At 54.9% G+C, this 19,686-nt stretch overlaps 1 protein-coding gene across 1 annotated transcript in view; it reads left to right on the top strand.

The window, feature by feature from the left end:
• Positions 1-1,855: 1,855 nt before the first annotated feature.
• The window catches only part of LOC311219480 (ephrin-A2-like), a gene marked incomplete at both ends in the record, with an annotated part of 65,934 nt that continues 48,103 nt past the window's right edge, over positions 1,856-19,686 (top strand). The window contains 2 exons of the mRNA XM_084302618.1: positions 1,856-2,118; positions 2,481-2,597. Coding sequence (XP_084158744.1) covers positions 1,856-2,118; positions 2,481-2,597 — 380 coding nt within the window. The remainder of the gene's footprint in view (positions 2,119-2,480; positions 2,598-19,686) is intronic.

The following is a 19,686-nucleotide window of genomic DNA, read 5'->3' as shown; positions in this document are numbered from 1 at the left end:
TTTTTTTTTTTTCACCCCAACCCTTCATCTTTAACAGCTGCTTCTCTCGCTGTTGGCCATGCTAAGTCCCACTTGAAGAATAGTCTTTTAAGCGGCGTTATTATGCAAAAAAGAAGTCTGCTCGTACAGCCTAAGTGCCTGAAGAAATTATGCAGCTGTGGGTATTGAGCCTGGTAACAATTACTGCCGTGGTATTTGAAGGGCAGGATTGATTGTGTGTTCTCCAGGCCGTGGTGTAAAGCCTGGCTATTAAGGGAAGCTGTAGCTGCTTGCCAGCACACGTCCCCACCGAGGCGTCTGCGTTCTGTTGTTGCTTGAATTAGCTCTGCAGAGCAGACAGGTGTGATGGAGGCCAGACACTTAGCTGCTACAAATAAGCTAAATTAATGGGTAACTCTAGTTTTAAAAACTTGCTCTTATTAAGAAGTGTTCCTTCTTGTTGGGGACTCCCAGGCACAAAGGAATTCAGCATGTAGGGTTTGCTGCCCTACTACGGACATGGCAATTTTCTATCGCAATTTCCTGTGCAGTGATAAGGGTCTACAGGAGCCCTGGGGGCGTTCTGTTCATGCAGAATGGGAATGATGATGAATCCTACTTCCTGGAACCTATTTTTTTTTTTTAAACCTTTTCAAATTACCTAAATGAGCAGTGCTTCTAGTTAAATCCGCTGATACATTTTTGGGGGCAGTATCTGGTAATTTTTAATTTGCACTTTATATGTTAATGGAGGATGATATTAAATATAGGACTGAGAGTGTGAGAGCCTTTGGCTGATTTTAAATAATAATGCAGTCAGGTGAAATTTAAACAAGTTCAATCTGTAACTACTTACAAAGCATTATTTGAAAGACCTGTATGTTCCTGTATAGGTTGCCTAGATGCTTAAACACAAGCAAAAATAATTATAGGTGTGAAAACAGGCCTAGTCTGAGATGATGTTATTTCGGCATCGCTAATTACAGCGCTGCATTAATGATTTGTTGCTGGGCTGGGTTCGGGCTGTGCCTGGGGATAGCTGGCTGCAGGGGCTGAATGCAAGATGCAGCTGTGATCTCCAGACGGTGCTTGGGTGCCGTGGGGCTGCTGTGACACCTACTGGTGTGAGCTGAGAGGGGTGACCCCCCTCCAGGCTGGAATTGTTGGGTTATTTTTGTACGAGTCTGATATGCCCAGACAGTTTTGGCCTCTCCCCAAAAGGGCAATGCTTTAGGGTGGTTTATAAACCATCTGGGGCGTGGGAGCTCTTGTGCTGTGGTTTTAAATGTTCACCGCTGTGAGAGTTGGGGATTTTGGGAGGAAGGTTTGCTGCGAGTTGCTCGCTGTCCCCCACCAAATGCACCCCCCGGGATGGTGATGGGCTCTCATCAAGGCCGAGGGGACGGCTGGTGACATCCTACGAGCCCTTATCTGCTGCTCTGCAGGACCTGAGGGGCTGCGGCTGCCCCTGTGTGAGGGGACAAAGTGGAGCAAAGACCCTGAGGCTGGGGTCTGTGTGGCGAGGAAGAAATGGCAGCTCTGAGGAGCAACGGCACCCCTGGGCGAAGGAGTCGTGCTGCGAGGGGGAAATGGCGGCCCTCAGGAGGCCGGGGTGGCTCTGAGGGGGACGTGGCGGCGGTGACGGGGGTCTCGGGCTGCGAGGGCCGCGGTGGTGGTAGTGGGAGATGAAGGGCAGCCTCCTCAGCGCCCCGCTGAGCCCAGCCCCATGCAGGGAGCCTGACACTGGCCCAGGGCCCCACGGAACGGCGCTGCCCCGGAACGCCGCGTGCGGCTCCGCCGGGCCCGGACGGTGCCTGCACTGCACAGCACGGCCCCGCCGCCTTCCTGCGCCTGCACCGCTCTGAGCCGCCCGGCCATGCTGCGGCCGGAGCCCTGCTGCCTCCTCCTCATCCTCCTCCTCCTCCTGCTGCTGCTGCTACATGGCGGCAGGGCCGCCACCCTGACAGCCCTGGCCCCGCTCAATGTCACCGAGGCGCCGCGGGCGACTGCCGGTAACGGGACGCGGCCAGGGCCGGGGCCGCTGCCCGGGTTGGGGCTGCCGGTGCTGAAGCGGGCCCTGTACGTGCTCAGCGCCCTGTCCGCGCTGGCTGCGCTCTACTTCCTCCTGCGGGCGGTCCGGTGAGTGCGGGCCCCGTCCCAGTACCCGGTTTGTCCCATCCCAGTACCCACTTTGTCCCATCCCAGTACCCAGTTTGCCCCCCCAACTGGGTTGTGCCCGTTTGCCCTGGCTCCCCTTCCTCCGCCAGGCCAGGAGCTGCACAAAGATGCTTCCCTATGGCAGGGGAAACAGCCCCGTACGTTCACGCCACTGTTAATTAATGCTAAAAAGCCTCCCAGTCCCGTTTGTTGTGCCCACAGAGCCATAAGGCCCCATCCCTGCATGAACCTGTTGTGATGCAGGTGACGGAGCACTCACTCTGCCATCTGTGTGCCCTCAGCTCTAGACCAGAGGGACCCAGGGAGCTCAAAACTAATTTCAGGTTGAAGAAGCCGCAGCGGAAGAAATACGGCCTCCTGTCGAATTACGATGAGAACATAGAGATGGCTTCGCTCGACAGTGACGAGGACACAGTGTTTGAAACGCGGAACCTGAGGCGGTAAGCGGGCATCTCCTGTGTTTCTCTTTTCCTTGCGAGAAACTAACAGGATCCTTTCTGAAAGTGTGGAAGCTTTGGCACAGATCATGTAATCAGCTCTGCAGAAATGAAACTGCTGCCTGTGGTCTTTCTGTGTCAGCACATGGACTTTATTTTGCCTTTCTTCATCTCCTGACCAGCACCCCGAGGGGCACCTGTCCTGGTTTCGCAGACAGTTGGTGTTTGGCGCACCACATTGTGCTGTGTGCTCAGCAGGCCAGCAGCAGGGACACGCATCCCTCATGGCCTCGTCTGAGGCTCCCTGCACTGGCATGGAAATAAAGCTGTCTGATTCCCAAACGGGGGAATTGCCTCTATGTCAAGTCACAGCTAAACTCACGGTCCTGTTGAGGCATTCATTCCTGCTTTCATAGCAATGTGCTTTCATGCCCTGGATCATGCAAGTTTGATTCTCTGGAGAATATTCTCTTAAAGCTGAGGAGGAATGTCAGCTAGGCATGGCTTGCTTCTGGCCTCTCAGCTCCCCCAGCTGTTTTGAGGTTGCTAATGATCTGTCAAGTTGTATGTGCTCACTCTGATGCTGGGTGTTGTGTTTTTTTTTTTTTTTTTCCAGATGATTTGGGATCAGTGGCACCAACTGTGAAGACTGCCCACGGGGGTGCAAGTCCATCAGTGGAATCACCTTACCAATGCTCAAGTTTTATTTTTTTATAATTGCTTATAAGGACTATTAAAAGCACAAACACTTTGGTAGCTGGGGCAGGGGAAAGGGGACCAAACCTGTTTCCTTTATATGTGTTTCTGGGGAAAGGTGGAGCTGTAAGCTAAAGGATGCTACGCTGAGTGCTGCCAACTGCACAGGGAGACACTAAGGAAAATGTGACTCCTGGATGAATCCTCAGCATTTGAAATCTAATGGCTCTGGACTCAAGTGCTGCAGCTGTGTCTGCTGGCCTATCGGTACTTGAAGGGTGCTCATATCCCTCTCTCTCCTGACTGTGGCAGTCAGCTTGAAGCATCAGGCAAGCGGGTTCCTTCGGTAGGCTGATCCTCTTTCCTTCATGCAGTATCAGGCGACCTCTTTAGTAAGCGTCTCTGTAATCAGCTCTGCATCTAATGGTGGAGTTGGGAGAGCTTTTGTTGTCTTTTATATCAGTGTTGGGCATGGGTGGCATTTCCTTAGTTCAGACAGAACAGTATGGGGAAAGAGCAGTGAGTTAAATGCATCAATGTTTGTGTAGTTGCAGGATTAGCTGTTACACCTGATAATACAGGTCGTTACTTGGGTTTACAGAGCAAAGATGTTTACAAATGAAATGTGCAACTTGGCCCAAAGGGGTGTTTCTCCAAGAGATATTGGCTGTGTAGTCTGTATGGCTGTGAGTGTGCAGGCTGCTCTGCCCCAGTGTGAGTCTCAGGGGCTGCAATGGTACTTTTACTGGAGAAATGTGTGACATCTACCGAGCTTCTGGATTTTGAGCTGCCGGCTCTGCCTGAGGTCAGCCCAGCAAACTGGAGGGTTTCTGTGCAGCTCCTTGTGTCCGTATCTGGATTTTTACAATGTCGGACCAAACCTTGGCTGTGTTAGAATGACTTTGTCAGGTGGATCTACTGCTAAAATGGTGAAAACTGCTTGCAAAGTGCTTCTGTTCACAGCACATTTCAGCCAGGAAGGGAGGGTCATTCCTTGGAAAACTGGGCAGTGCAGACCTGCATTCTTAAGCCCTTCTTCCACCCAAAACTGGTAGTGCCTTTGTTAGGAGAACCTGAGGGGAGTTACCCTGCGGGCCAGGGACTTCCCTCCATAAGAGGTGCAACTTTAAGGCTATGGACTTTACCTTTATGGTGAAAATTGAGAATGTCTGAAGTAAGGCTCCCTTCTTTTGGTTAGCAAATCCTCTAGATAAGGGGACAAAATGCTTAACAGAGTGGGGCAGAAGGGTACCTTTATCAGGTAGCAATGACAAATGGTTTCGCTGCGATTACCTGGGAGCTCGGGGTCTGGCTGCTTCCCCGAAATCCCTCGTGAGGTGTTGATGGAGCGGTGTGGTCCTGGTGCTCACCCGTGCGAGGGGCAGCATTTCCGAGAGGTTTCCTGGAGAAATGTCACCCTAGGTGCTGGCAGCTCCGACTTGCACACAGGCAAAAGATTTTTAAATATATATATATTTTTAGTAATGCTGTCATGTGAACGCCGCACTTGGATGTGCCCTAATTTCATATCATTTATATCCTTTCATGCCTCTTTTAGGTACTTTCTGCTTGTTTAGCTGATGCAGAGATGAAAGCCTTTGCTGCGTTCCTCGCTGAGGATAGCGGTAATAGCTAGATCTGGCCGTTGCTGCCCCTTGGGTGATCAGAGAGCTGATTTGTTTGATTCGTGGTAGTGTAGCTTCCTTGATCCTCTACAGCCTGGCAGGTCTATGAACATGCTGATAACTTTCTTTGGCTCTTCAATTCCCTTTACAAAGTTGTTTCTCTGTTGCATTGTGCCCAAGCCAGGTAAGCCTGACTCTTTCAGTCCGCTGACATGCCCCGGCACAGCGTTTTGACTGACGCGTTCACTGGTCTTTCTTTAGCGGAGGTGATTTACTTGATCATTCTCTAGGCTCTGCTCTTCATTGGACAGATGGGTTTAGCAATTTATAAGTTTCCTTTCCTTGCAGGAGGGAATGATTTTTTAATGTTAACAGTTTGAATGATTTTGATCAAAGAGAGGACCTCGAGCTGTAGGTCCTGTCATGAAAATAATTTTGATAGAATTTGATTTTGCTGTAGTAGGTATTTAGAATGTGAGCAGGGAAAGATGCAGAGGGATGCAGCTAGAGTGTGTAATGAGGTCCCTATTCTTGTGCTGTACAGGCAAGTGATGATTAAGTTGAAGGCCCAGAGGGTGTGCTGGCCCGACACCTATGTACCACGTACACATTTTCAGAAGCCCTTCTGCTGGCCCTCTTTAAAGGAGAGAGTTTCATCATCCGGAGAATGAAAAAGTGATTCTGGAGCTGCAATGTCAGATTGCTGTTGCTTTTAATCTGAAGCTGTTCTGGCTAGAGATGAGTGTGAGCTGCAGTCCATGGCCACGGGTGGCGATTTCCACTTTCTGCTGAGCCACCCTGTGCCTCGGGAGCAGTCCGTAGCCTGGCTTTGCTCCTTACAGGCCACAACTTCACAATCCTGCTCCGTTTGATGTGGAGTAGCTCCAAGTCATTGTTAAAGGCATCTTCTAAGAGGAGAAAACAAAGATGCTAGTTACAGATCTGAGACTCCTTCAAGTACAAATGTATCAGCACGGCTCAGCTGTATGATTATGTATGTACGAGCAAAAGCTCAGCACAGCTTCACTCATCTCTGCTTCTCCTGGAAAAAAATAAACTGGAGGTACTGCAGCAGCCTCTCCTCGCAGAGGTGGAAAAGCACACCCGTGGTGCGCGGCCAGTGCAGGCTTTGGGGGGTCTTGCTAATAACAGTGGCTTTTAAGCCTTGCGTTTTGTTTTCCTAACATGAGAGCAGTTCAGTAGTCACTTCAGCTGCAGTTTTAGTTACTCTCCGTGTGATATCCGTGTTGGTAGCCTTTGCAGCAGTTAGAACTCGATGCAGTTTTTCAGAACAGGTTTCAGTACACGGCTGCAAGCGAACGCACGTGTGCGCCGAGCCATCTGCATGTGAGATGTCTCTGTCCTGGAGCTGAGTGGCATCGGGCACTGTGCTCGTGCGTGTGCCTGTCCCCGGGCAGGCTGGTGCATCGCCAGCTGCTGCTGCGATTTCTTTCTCTGGAACAAATTGGGATGTTGGTGGGAGGTGCTGTGGGCTCTGGCAGCCCATTCCTGCTGGCCTGTGCAGGGCTCCTGCCAGTCTGTGCCAAAAAAAAAAATAAATTAATGAATGATGGGACCAAGGAGCCGATGGGAGCAGGGTGGTGAGGACCCAGGGTGTGGAGCACGCGGTGCCCTGCGATGCCGCGCGGTCACCGGCCTGCCTGTCTCACTGGTGACTGCTCCAGAGCTTGCTCGAAACAATCACTGTTGTTTAAGCCAAAGCCTAATTTCTAAAGTTTACATAATTGCCTCTCTGATCTTCTCGGAGGGCTGTATCGAATCCTCTCCTGTTGGTGTTGGGCTGGTAGGCAAATCGACTGGCGCGTCTGCTGAGGTTAATGAGGTTGACTGAGAGCGATATGAGCATCGGGTCTCTGTTGTTAACAGCGTTCTTCTGCTTTGTTTCATTTGTACATGTGACTGGAATGGGATCTGCAGCATCAACGTGCTGGGAGATGGACCTGTGGTATGAGCAGATTGCCAAGAAGTCAATAAAACAGCACTTGAGTGCATTGTGTTGTCTGTGCTCTCAGAAATGAGGAGCTAGTCTTTCACCCTCCTGCTTGAATCGTTGATTTATTTTTAAATAGCAACCAGTCCTGTATTGATTGATTGTTTTACTTCCCTTTTGTTTACAGCGTCCCCCCTCCTTTGTGTCTCGGAACAAACGAAATAAACTGTTCTGTTTCACCCGACTCCTCCGTTGCAGCGTGCCTGGCAGCCAGCGCTTGGGATTATTCTGCCTCACGTGCCTGGCTTGCTGCTGAACCCATGGGATGGAGCCTTTTTGGAGCCTTTCCCTGCTCAGCTGCCCTCGCTGAGCACCGCCTTGCTTTCTGCGTGGTACCAGTTACGCCCTCACCTTTTTGTGCCTTGTTTTTGTGTTGTCACACTTCTGTCTTTTCGCCCAGTGCTCGCCTCCATTGATCATCTCAGGGTTTGTTTCCACTTCCTCAAGTTTCCTCCCTTTCCTTCCTCCCTATTCTTCCCTTAATCCCTTTTCTTGTACAGAAGGCTAAGTGAATCCCTGGAGGGGTGATTCCGCAGCAGAAGAGCCAAGTTTTGTTTTGTTTATTGCTTTGGGAGATGGCGGGGGGGCTGTCCTAGCTCCTCAGCGCAAAGAATCAAACTTTTAACAAAATGAAGGGCGTTCCCGGGTACTAACATCTGCTTTCCATCCCTTTTACAAACGAGGGTGGCTCTGCACATTTCGGTCATGCAGATTAGTGGCACTGGAGGAAAGGGAAGCCACGTTTCCTGCGTCTCACTCTGCCGACCTGCTCTTGGCCGTGTCCCTGTGTCCTCCCTGGCTGTGCACAGGACACTGGTGGCCTCACGCTGGTCCTGGAGGGTGGCACAGCCGGGGGCTGAAGGGGCTCTCGTTTGCTCCGTGGTTTGACCGTACTCGTTCCTGCCCCAGGCTCCTGCCACGCCGTGAGCCGAGCAGAGCTGAAGGAGAAGCTGGTGAGCGGGGGAACCCTGTAGATGGCACTCGCAGACCGAGCATCCTGCTCGCGGGGCACTGGCAAGACGTGAGGCTGAGGAGAACTCGCCATGCCTTCCAGAGGCAAAGCTTCCCTCCAGAGCTGCCTGGGGGTCCGATGCAGGCGCCCTGAGGGGATGAGACCCCTACAGGGAGCAGCGGGGCCCTGCTCCGAGAGCTCTGAGCCTGGAGAAGGTTTCTCCCAGCTGCGGGTGCTGCTCTCCCCCTGCCTCCATCTCAGCCGGTTTTCGCCCTGTTGGTACTTGCCTGCAAGGGCTTTTTACGATTCTGGGGCAGCCGCACTTTAAAGATGCTCTCATTTGGTTGAATTAACCCCTAGGCACCCTGCTCGGTCCTGCCAGGGCGAGGCTTGTCTGTGCAGAGCACAGAGCTGTCCTGGGCTGGCCCAAGGCTTGGCACCAGCCCACCAGGACCAGACCCCCCCCCAGAACCCCCCCCAGAGCCCGCTCCCCCTGCTCCACACCACGGCTCCCAGCCCAAACGCCCGCAGCGAGCGTTGCACGGGCTTGTGCCGCAGCAGCGCCCTTTGGCACGCTGTGGAGCAGGCTGTGCAAAATTAACTGCCGTGCTTAATGAACTTACGGAGAACATTTATCAGGGCAGCCGTTTGGGCAGAACGGCTTCGTGGCTTTAAAACTTTGCGGGTGTAAAACCGTGCGGGGTGCTGCGGAGTGAGATGCAAAAGGAAGGAAACAAAATGCAGGTTCGTTTTCGGGCTGAGGGGGGTGATAGCTCTAATTAGCACTAATAGGACTAATGGCTGGGGCCTGTGCACACTGGATGAGATGAAGACGTTTGTCCTTCTCACCCTGTTCTGGCCCTGCTCTGTGCTGCTGGGGAGAAGTCCGGGCAGGCGCTGGCTGGGATTCTGGTCACAGACACGAGCTGGCGGCGTGCATCTGCTGTGAATTTATTTCAAACTCCAGTTAAAGTGCTCTCGGTGCTTTGGATGCAAATTTTCCTGCCTTGAAATGGGAGCTGCAGGCCGCGCGCTGAGTGCTGGTAAGCTCTTTTGATTTCACTCGCCCGTGTGCTGCGGCAGCGCCGCACCTCGCAGCCGTGCTCCGCCAAGTGCAAAATCACCTCTGCGGCAGCAGCCCGCGGGGGGAACACCTCTTAGCTTTCCGCTGGCATAGGAGAGCGCTTCTCTTGCTGTCTGTGCTCAGGCCCGTTTCTTTAGGAAAAGCTTCGTTTATAAAGCTGGGGTTTGTCGGGGCAGGTCTGGGCTGTGGTCTGTGTGTGCTTTCCCTTGGCTGTGCAGGAGAAGTGGTGCGAGCCCCTCCGGCCACCCGGGGAGGAAAAAAGGGAGATGAAAAAAAGGAAGATGTAAGAAACGCCAAGGGTGTTTCATGTGGGGATTTCGGAGCCCTCTGTCAAGCAGGTAGACTCCTTTAGTGCCACAAAGAAATGGTTGTGATGGGTGGACCCACCTGTGCTGGGAGATGTCCCTTGGTCGGTGACCTCCCAGCTGGTGCTGGCGTTGCCATGAGCGTGCTGGGGACCCAAACCCCTTTGTGCATGGGGGTGTTGTGGGCTGAGCACCCTGTTCTGCTCACAGTGCTTGTGTTTTGCACGCTCACCTGTGCTTTACACACCACGTTTGTGAAATAGGGAGAAAAGGAGGGGTGCTCCTCAAGGCTGACTTGCAGAAAGCTCTCAAAGTGGTGACCTGCGTGGGGCTGCGGGGCTCGGGGCAGCCCTGGGGATCAAGCAGAGGGTCCTGGGCAGCCCTCCCGAGCCTTTGCTCAAGCTGCTGCCAATGTGCTTGCTGCAGGGCTTTGGAGCTGAGCTGGCTTCTTGGTGGTGGAACTTGCACACCCCACGCATTCGGCCGTGCCCCTGAGAGTTTCTGGAGGAGTTTCTGGGGGCTCCAGCCCCAGCAAGCCCCCTCGGAGCCTTCTGCAGGGTGTGGGGGGCTTGCACTGGCCAAAAGCTGTGAGCAACGTGGGGGGCTTACCCTGCAACACACCGTGGGTGCTCTGAAAATTGCCTCTGTATTTATTTTGGAATACAGACCGCACGTTGTGAAGGTAGCTGGAAGTGTTTGAAAACCTGCTGCAGATCCTCCTCTGATGTCTTTTCTGCTCTGCTCAACAAAGCCCCTCTATACGACTAGCAGGATTCTTCTGTATAAAAAATTAGCTTTACTTAGTTGGCTTTTTGTCTAAATCCTCCTTCTGATCTTTATTTTTTCCCTCTATGCGATGGAAAGGTGAATGGAAGTGGCACTTCATCCACAAAAGCCTTTCCTTCAGAAATGTTGGTTGGTTTTGTTTTAAATTTTTTTTTAAAGGGGGCTTTGCAGGGGAGGATGGAGAAGCATTTTCTTTTTAAGTTACACTGGGGAATAGAAGTATAAAGGAAAGAAGTGATCATAACCGTACTGGCAACGGAACAATATTTCTTACTTTTTATTTTTGGAGTACCAGAACTAATTGAAGAAGGAATTCACACAACAGTTTTTGCAATCTAAGGATGAGTAAACATTAAAGGGGCTGCCGTACTCCTGGCGCATGCTAATGCGGGACTGCACGCGTGGAAGGGAGAAGATGTCCCTAAAATTAAATTTGAGCCGAACGCCTCAGATGTAACACTTCAGTGTTTTCTTCTTTGCATTGCCAGATCAAAGGCGCTAGCTAGAGCCCACGTCCAGGAATACCTGTTGAGAGGATAAGACTTCGGCGCACCTCCGAGATGAAACCAGGAGGAATCAGAAGTGCTGGGGCCGAGCTGGTGGAGGTGCTTCCACGGGCTGCAGGATTCCTGCGGGTCTGCGTGGCTCTCGCCTGCTCCTGCAGGGTTCGTGATGGGTTTGGAGAGCTCCCTGCCCGTGTCGGCGCTGCCAGCGTTTCGGGGTGCTTGCAGGGACTGCCAGCAGCATTAATCAGCCTCCCTCTCCAGGGGTGTGGGCACAGAAACGAGTCGGGGCTGACGTGTTGGAGCACATCGCCCGCTTCCCAGGAACCACGCGCTCGCCTTCGGCTCCCCAGCGTGGTTTGAGTCTCTCCCAATGCCAGCAGATTGCACCCAAACGGCACCCAACTTGCCCGGGCCGTGCTCTCGCTGATGCCTCCCAACTTATTTGCCTGCTGGAAGCTGCTGCTGAGGTCCTCGTGTTTCTGTGCTGGACGCACTTTGGGGTGAGCCGCAGCAACTGTCGCTGTTGGCGCCGAGGGATCTGCTTGCTCTCTTTGCAATCAGAGCAACCCGGCCGTCTGCTGGCTAATAGGAGCCAGGAAATGGAAGTGTGGAGATGTGCAGGTTTTGCAGCTAGGAGAGACCATTATGCTCATCATGCGCAGCCTCCCACGGAGCCCTGGCTGGTTCGGCTCTTTCAGCGTGCTGAAACCAGAGGGTTTCTTTTGGAAATAGTGCCAGCTTTCGTCTGAGGCAGCTAAGTGATGGAGCATTTATTGCATCCCTGATATGCTGCTAATATGTTCTGGTGGTTAATTACTCTCGCTCTTTTAAGGAAAAAAAAGAAATCTCGCATACTTAAAATAATCCTCCTTGCTTCATTGCTCAGCCTGTGCTGAGTGCACGCTACCCCCTCTCTGGCAAAAAGTGGTGTCGGTGCTGTCCTGGTGGTGACAAACCCAGTGGGCACTATGCCATCAATCAGCAGCCGGGGGTTCGGGCTGTTGCAGGGGGGCAAGGTACTGCTTCATCCCCAGAAAGCCAGGCAGGGCTGGGAAGGGGTTTTGTTCTGGTGACTTCTCCAAGGACACCCAAGCTGGGGGCGACTCTTCCAACCGAGGCAATTTTGGCCCCTTCCCTGCCTGCTGCTTGCTCGTGCCCTCAGCCCCCAGTGGGCACCCTGGAGCACCGGAGTGTCCCCCTGAAGGCTGCGTGGGTTTCGTTTCTGCGTGCAAGAGGAAAGCTGGAACAAGAAGAGCCGAAACCCGGCAGCCGGGGATGCCATTGTGTGCACCTGAAGGCTCAGCAGGAGCTGGGGATCGGTTGGTTCACATTGTCTGCTGCCAGGGCATATTCTGGTCTGTCTTTTTTTTTCACCAGTGTTATTTTAATCTGCTTTTCTCTCACATCAAACTCCCTCTTTCTACAGAATGCAGAGAGGTATTAGGCTTGTGCCCTTTGTGATACATAGCAAAGGTTTGAGGTACCGCTTTTTTCTTTTGGAAGCGGAGGTTTTTATCTGCATTGTACCTCCAGCTTCTCCACAGTCATCGTTTTGGCTCCTCAACTGGCTTGGATAGGCACATGGAAAGCATTTTCTGTGTTGGTTACAGGAGGGCTGTGGGGGCAGACCTGGCTCTGGGAGCACACGAGGTCCCCAGGAGAAGCCTGGCTTTGCTGGAGCTGCGTGGGCAGGCAGAGGTGGCCCTTTCCCTCCAAAGCGTGTTTTCCACGTAGAAAATATTAGAAATATTAATGCATAGAAATATTTTCCATGTAGAAAATAACACGTGGAAGCTTTTTTAAGTAAAAGAAGGATTGAGGCACAGCGAGAACCCTCAATGCCCTTTGGCAAGTCAGCAGTGGTGACAAATTAGGGAAGGGAAGCGAGATCCTCGGGCCCACCACCACCACGTTTCTCTGTGCCTTTGGCATGCCCAGGTCCCAGCTGGCCTTAGGGCAGCTCGAGGAGGTGCCTGGGGGAGCAGAAACCCCGGCACCCCTCGCCCCCCGCTCCGTCCCCTCTGTTTCTGCAGGTTGCCCCTTGCTCAGCCGAGGATGTTTTTGTCTCCCCCCTTCCCCATCCTCGCACGCCTCCTTTCAGAGGCTCTTTGCTCTCCTCACTTTCCCACAGCTCAGAGCCATTCTCCCAGCTTCAAAAGGTTTACTAATTACCCTAATGAGGTCAGGAGAGACCAAACGCTTCTGTGACTTAAAGCAGGGGCGGGAGGGGGTTTGGGAGGGAGGAAATGTCTTGGCTTGTGCCTCTGCTGCTGTGTCTGTAGGAAGACGTCTCCCTACCTCCACCCTTTCTCCCCCACCTTCCCATCTAGCAGAAAAAAAGGAAATGTGGACAGAAGGTCTCAAATGTATCAAACAGCTTTTAAAAAGAAATTCCTTTTGCCTGTCAAAAGAACAAACAGATACACCAAAAACTGTCAGAATTAGTGTTGGAGTAATTGCAGAAGCTCTCCAAGGTTAATGCTCCATTAGCGAACAGCTCTCGCACAGCTAAAAGCCAGGACGAGACAGGTTGTCAAAGGCTTGCCGGAGATTAAAGAGCTGCGTTCCCAGCCCAAACTCTCTCGTGTGTGTTGTTTGGGAGGGGAGGGAGGGCCGGGGGTGTTTGTGGGATGGAGATAACGGCGGCTCCGCTTCGCGCTGCCGTGGCACCGGTGGAGAAGTGCGGCCCCGAGCCGGAGAAGCGGTGTTCAGAGCTGGGTGGCGGGGTGCTGGGAGGTTTGTTCCCATCCAGATCTTCTGCAAAATCCTCGCCCTGACCTGATGCAGCACGAGTCCTGAGCCTGGGGAGCAGCTGGGGCACGGGGTGGTCCGGGGGTGCTTCAGGCTGCAGCTCCCTGGGGAGCAGCGGGGTGCTGGGGCCCTTGCAGATCATAAATGAATTCTGAGTTTTGGCACAGCACTACCGAGCAGGGCAGTGCTTTTACATTGAATCGTGGCTTGATTTCATCTCCTGGGCCAGCGTAAGGCTCATCTAGGTAAAACTGGCCTTGATTTTGATCCTGTGGAAGAAAGGAAGTGGTTCCAAACTTCCAGCAAGGCAGCGCCACGAGCACGGCCCTGGGGCTGGCTCTGCAGCCCCCCGGGAGGCACAGGAGCAGCTCCTGGGTCACCTTTGGGGTCTCGGTGTCTTCCAGCGAGGCGCTGACCCCTCTTAGCACACCAGACTCAGAGCAACTGCTGCATGCTGCAAGGCAGAGCTCTCTCTAGGAGCATTTTTGCCCCGTTGAAGGTGTGTTTGGGGCGCTGGAAGGGGTGGCTGAACTCTCACAGCCTGGGAAATGTCACGGCGAGGACCAGCCCTGGCTGTTTTCACCACAACCTCCCTGCCTGTGAACAAGCCGGTGGGCTCCTGCTGCTGCTCTTCATCTGGATGTGGACAAGGCTGCCGTGACTGCTCTTTGTCAGGGCCGTGGCTGCTTTAGAGCCGTTGTGCTGGTGCTGTGATCATGCCTACGATCCCTGCCACGACCAGGTCTTTGTTATGGGGACGCTCCGCGCACGGATGCTGAGCGCCAGTCCCCATCTGTGGTGTGGCAAGAGGAGGCTGAGGGAAGGGAAAAGAGGGGAAGAAATGAATGCACAGGAGGCAGAGACTTGCCACAGGGGCTGGAGGGGAGCGGGGTGTTCCTGTGGCTCCCATGGCCCTGGGTGGGGGCTTTCACCTGCTGGGGATTTGGCTTTGGGGCTGGCACCCCGAGCTTGGGACCAGCAGCGCTGGGGGGAGGCGAGCTGCGGGCTGGCGGCCAAGGGCCGGCACGAGAGGCCCCTTTAAAAGAGCAGCCGTGAGCAGGGGAAATGAACAATGTCATAATTGGGAAATTAAACCTTTCCTGTTCTTTTCTCTTTCTATCTTGATATAATTTGTAGTGATTAGACCTGGGGTGCAGCACAACCAGACAATGCAAGTCTTCCGTACAAGAGCAAAACAAGGCTCCTGCATAGACCCTGTCTCTTTATTAAGTTGATTTGCATTCATAATCTTCATTTGCCGTTATTATTTTTCCCCCTTGTGCTTAGTGAGTGATATTAGCATAAAGTCCCTTTTTTCTTGTTTTCTATTCACGCTCAAGGTCAGAGACTTAGTGAGACACCGACGAAAACAATCTCTTCCTCACCCTCTTTTAATTCTTTGCAGAAACATGTCCTGGGGATTTTAACATAACAATTGCTGGAAAAGGAGGGAGGGGGGAGACCTGAACAGAGAGCCCTTTCTGTGATGGAAACAGGAGCTGCCCGAAAGAAGGAGGCGAATTCCAGGGGAAGAAGAGAGGGGGGAAGAGGTCTGGGAGCAGCGATGGGCCCGGTCCTGGCTGGGTTCTCCCGGGAGGTGTCCAGGCATCCCTGGGGATGCCCCACAGCCCCCAGCTCCCTCTGTGTATCCAGCTCGTCCCTTCTCTCACGTCAAAGCCCTGTGATTTTTGGGATGCCCCAGCTGAGGCTGTGCTGGGATGTCCCAAGCCATCGCCAGCCCTGCGGCCGTTGGTGCCCGCAGAGGGGCCCGGGGCTCCTGGGGCTGGTTCTGAGCTCGGGCAGGGTCTGAAAGCAAAAGCCCCGGCTCCTCTCGTTCTTGCCCTGTCCTTGTGGGTTTGCTGCGTGAAGCCACCCCACGGTCTTGCTTTCCTGCCTCCTGTCCCCATCCTTCGAAGCAGCAGCAGAGCCCCGCGGCTGGGGCGCATGCGTCCGTCCCGTATTGAGCTGCTGGGACGAGGAGAGCAGCCAAGGCGGGGAGCATCAGGCTTCCCTGCAGCCAGAAGAACAAAATAATTAAAAAAAACATCGTGGAGGGACCCAGGTGGGGCAGCCCCTTCCCCATCTGTGCCACCAGCCCGCAGCAGTCAGACACCGGCCACTTTTTGGGCTCATTTCCAGCTCTCGTGCCACAGCTGCTCGGGGGCTGCCAACAGGTTCGGGGCCACGCCGGTGCCTGCAGGAGGGACCGAGGGCGATGGCTCTCCCTGCCCCACACCAACCAGGGCTCCTCTGACCCCTCGTCAGACAGGGCAGGGTCAGCACAGAGGGAAAATCCCCCTCGGTGCCTGAGAGGCTCGCAGGTTACGGTCAGTTTTGGCAGGGAGGGAGAGCGAGGGATGGATTCCTTTCTGTGTGCACAAGCTGGGATGATTTTAATGCGCGTGTTACTGCGTGAAGCTCTGGTCTTGGGCATGAACTCTTCCAGGCAGGCAATTTCCTCTGAAATCTGATGTGGGGCTGGATCTTGGCAGATGGCAGCTGCTCTCGCTAATGGCCCGAGCGCTCCCGAGTGACCTGGCCGTGGGAAGGGGGCGGCTTCGGGAGCGACAGGCGCCTGATGGCCCGGCTGAAACGCCGGCCGTGTCCGAGGTGTGGATGTCGCCTGGTGCTGCACATGTTTGCTGTGCACAGAAATATGTCTTATTTTGCAGAATTGGTAGGTTGCTTTTTCTTTTTTTTTTCTTTTTTTTTTTTTTTTTTGCCTCAGGATGCTTCAGGGCTTTCAGTGCTCAGACGCAATGTGAGCGTTTTCATGCCCCTTTAATGCTTCACTAAACAGTCTGAGCTGCTGCCTCTTAATGCCCCAGTAAAGCACAGAGTGCTCCAGAGCGTAAAGAGCATGCGAGGAAAAAGAGGCTGATGGAGACGGAGAAGAAAAGAGACTGTGAGGAGAGACAAAGCGGGGAAGAAGAAGTCATCTTCTGCCTTTCTCTCCCTGCAGATATGCAGCCCGTGCTGTTCTGGAGGCAGCTGGTGCTGAGGGACCCCCCCAGCTGCTGCTGAGCCCCCAGGGAGGAGCTGAGCTCTGCTCGTGGTCTCCCAGCCCTACGGTCACTGCACGTGTTACGAGGGGAGATGTTCCCCGTGTGCCGTGGGGTGAGGTGTGTGCCGGGGCTGTGCCATGAGCCCTGCCAGGGGGTGCTGGGTGCTGGGTTCTGGGGTTTTCCTGGTGCTCCTGAGCCCTGCTCTGGTCTCTGGTGTGTCCTATGGGGCCGGCATCCCCGGCATGTCCCGTATGGGGTAAATGTCTACAGACCGTGCTGTGGGGCCAGGCTCTGTCCTTGGCACGACGCCGGTGCACACGTTTCCTGGACAGACACCAAAGCGATGGAGAGGACAAGGTCAGGGAGAAAAAACAGAGAGATCCCAGCTCTTCACCTATCCAGGCAAAATTTGTGCCTCCTCCTGACCAGCGCTGCGGGGAGTCACCGGCTCTGGTGTTGTGAATTCAAGTCACCGCATCGCCCGCACTCTGTGCGTTTCTCCCCCGCGCCGCTTGCCCTGCCCGTTTGATCTGGAAGTACCAAAAGTAGCGCCTCGGGCTGCGACACCGGCATCCTCGGTCACCATAGGAACGGCAGCGGGGCTCCCCCCCGTGCCCCCGTCCCCCGCGGCCCCGCTGCCGGGGCTGTGCCGTGCCCGCCTGTGAAGTTTGGCGCATCGAGGCCCCGCGGTGCCGGCGGGCTCGGCGGCGTTTGGGTCTGAGCTGCCGGGCGCAAAGCAGAGGTTATCGGTGTCACGGAACCTGCGGGGCGCGAGGGGGAAATGCCCTCACGGTTTTCTTAACGGAGGAGGAAGGGAGAGCTCCGGGAGAGCGCGGGCTTGGAGCTGGAGGCAGTTACTGGGGGGCACGGGGGGAGGCAGAGGAGGCAGAAGATGGAGATGTCTGCGGTGGGAGGGCTGAGGCTCAGGGTGACATCTGGCACGGTGCTGGCCGCGGGCAGGGCTGGGCTGCAGCCCCCGGCTTCCCACCTGGGAAATGGGGCCGTTAATTGGCACGTTCCCCCTAACCCCTTCCGTCAGCTCCGTGTCAGCTGCAACCCCGCCCCCGGGGAGTGCATCTGTGCGGCTCTATCCGCTCACCTGATGGCTGCCTTCCCCGAAATGCATAGGGAAGGGGTGGCACGGAGCTGGGGGAGCTGGTGCCTGACCCCCACCGCATGCCCCCAGCAGCCCCAGCTTCTGTCGGGGAAGCTTTTTGGGGACCCCCCCACGACAGGTCCCCTGGAATCCAGCACTGTCAGCGGGATGGGAGAGGCGAGGCGGGCTGGCTCGTGGTGCAGAGCTCACGTGAGGGCAACCAGGGCTCGGTGCCCTCTTCCCGTGGTGCGCCCAGCCTCAAAACCAGCGCTCGTAACACCGCCGGTGCCCATAGCCCCCATCCACGGCACCGCTGCGGTGGCACTGGTCGGTGCCATCATCACGGGGGCTGGCACATCCCTGCCACCGTCTGGGTGGCTCTGGGGAGCCGGCAGCGCCGCGGTGGCCCTGGGCACGTCACGGTCCGGGGGTGGCTCTGCCCCTGCACGGAGCCGGGGCTGGCGGCCGCTGCTCCCTGCGGCGCCGTGATTGACGCCCGGAGCCGCCTGGCTCCCTCCATAAACACCTACACTTTCTAATTGCTGACAGTTATTTACTGTAAAGACAGGAGCACACGCACCACCAGCTCTGACAACTCATGTCAAAACCCCACAAGAAACTATATCTTTATGTCTTTATTTGTTTCCCTTCTCTTCCCAAGCAGATCTGCTTTCTCTCGCCCCTCTCTCCGCTGCCCCTCGGGGCTCCCCCTGCCCCAGCCCCGTCCCGGGGGGCGATGCCGGGTGGGGGGGCTGCCCTCGCACCCCCGATTTCCCCGGTCCATGCCTGGCTGGGCGCTGACGGACGGGTGCAAACCGACGTACAGTGGATCCCGCCACGCGCCTGCTTGTTTATTTGCTGTCTCTCAGCCCCTCTGTGTTCAAACATAATTGGTTCTGCTCAGAGCAGTAAACAATGATGTGCGACGCATGAGTGAGCCCTAAACAGCACCTACACGCAATTAAAATAATTGGGTGCATACCCAGGGCTGATTTCAGCCCCCCCACATTGCTTTTCTCTCTTCCTTTGCTTTTTCTCCAGCTTGCCTCCCGTCTTGGCGGCTCAGCACCAGCTCCTCTCGCCCCCCAAAATGGGCTCTGGAGCCTTTTCTCCATCCGGCACCGTGCGAGGAGCCCACAGACCTCGGCTCGGCCTCGGCACGGGCGCAGGATGAGCGCGGCAGCACCTGAGCAGGAGATGAGATTCCAGCCCAGGCCCATGAAATATAATGAAGGCCCAAGGGACTGTACCAGCTCCTTGGTTAAAAATGATGCTGTTATATTTAGACAAGGTAACTAGAGGCCCCTCTGGACAGAGAGGAGTACAATTTTTTGTTTAATGATTCCATAATCTGATATAATATCGGGCCTGTAAGACATAATGAAGACCTGGGGGAGTTTACATCTTTGCAGCATTAAAGGGCCTCAGCTTGGGGACACAGACAGGTGGAGGTTTGAACTTTGATGCAGTCAAACATGTTTTTCTCTGGATTTGTTTGACATGATTGAGAGGGAATCCAGCAGCCGTAGGGAGAGGAGAAAATGGTTGCAAACACAGCAGTGCTTAAAACAAACCCAGGCAGCTGCTTTGCTCGCGCCGAGGGTGGGTGCCGGGCGCTCGGGGGCCCCCACCAGGCTCTGCGGGGCCCCTGGGGCTGCGATTCCCCGGGCTCCACGGGGACACCTCTGGGCACGATGCCCCCACGGTGCTGCAGGAGGTGTTTGCCTTCTAGAGGATGCTCCTTCCCCAAGTGAGCGCGTGGTGTTGCAAGCCTCTGACGTGGAGTTCTAAGCGTTTTGGGCTGTTACCGGTGCTGCCTGGGGATTGCCAAGCCTGCAGCAGTTCGTGGCACGTCGCCCTTCCTCGCGCAGGAGCGGCTCCACCGGCTGCAGGGACGTGGCACTGAGCTCCTGCAGTCCTGGTGCAGCGGAGCCTGCGCTGCTTTTTGGGGCAGGAGCGGGGCAAGGTTTATGTGGGTGACCATGCTGAGGGTGCTGGACCGTGGAAGTGATGCTTGCCCAAAATTCAAGGGCAGATTAGATGTGCCGAGACCCAGCATCTTCAGCATGAGCCTCCTGCGTCCGATCCTCACCTGGAGGGCTTGCCCCTGCCCAGAACAGCTCCTGGCCATGCCTGGAGACCCCCATGGGTGCAAAGGCATGGTGGGCAGGATGAAACCCTGCCCTGCAGGCACTGCCCAGCCCCACAGATCCCTGTGAGAACCAGCGGTGCTGAGCTGGATGCGCTGGGGCTTCCCAGGTTTGTTGCAGCTCCG

The sequence above is a fragment of the Netta rufina genome (genome assembly GCF_964035555.1).
Source record: "Netta rufina genome assembly, chromosome: 28".
Lineage (NCBI taxonomy): Eukaryota > Metazoa > Chordata > Aves > Anseriformes > Anatidae > Netta > Netta rufina.
This window is presented reverse-complemented; position numbering and strand designations above follow the sequence as displayed.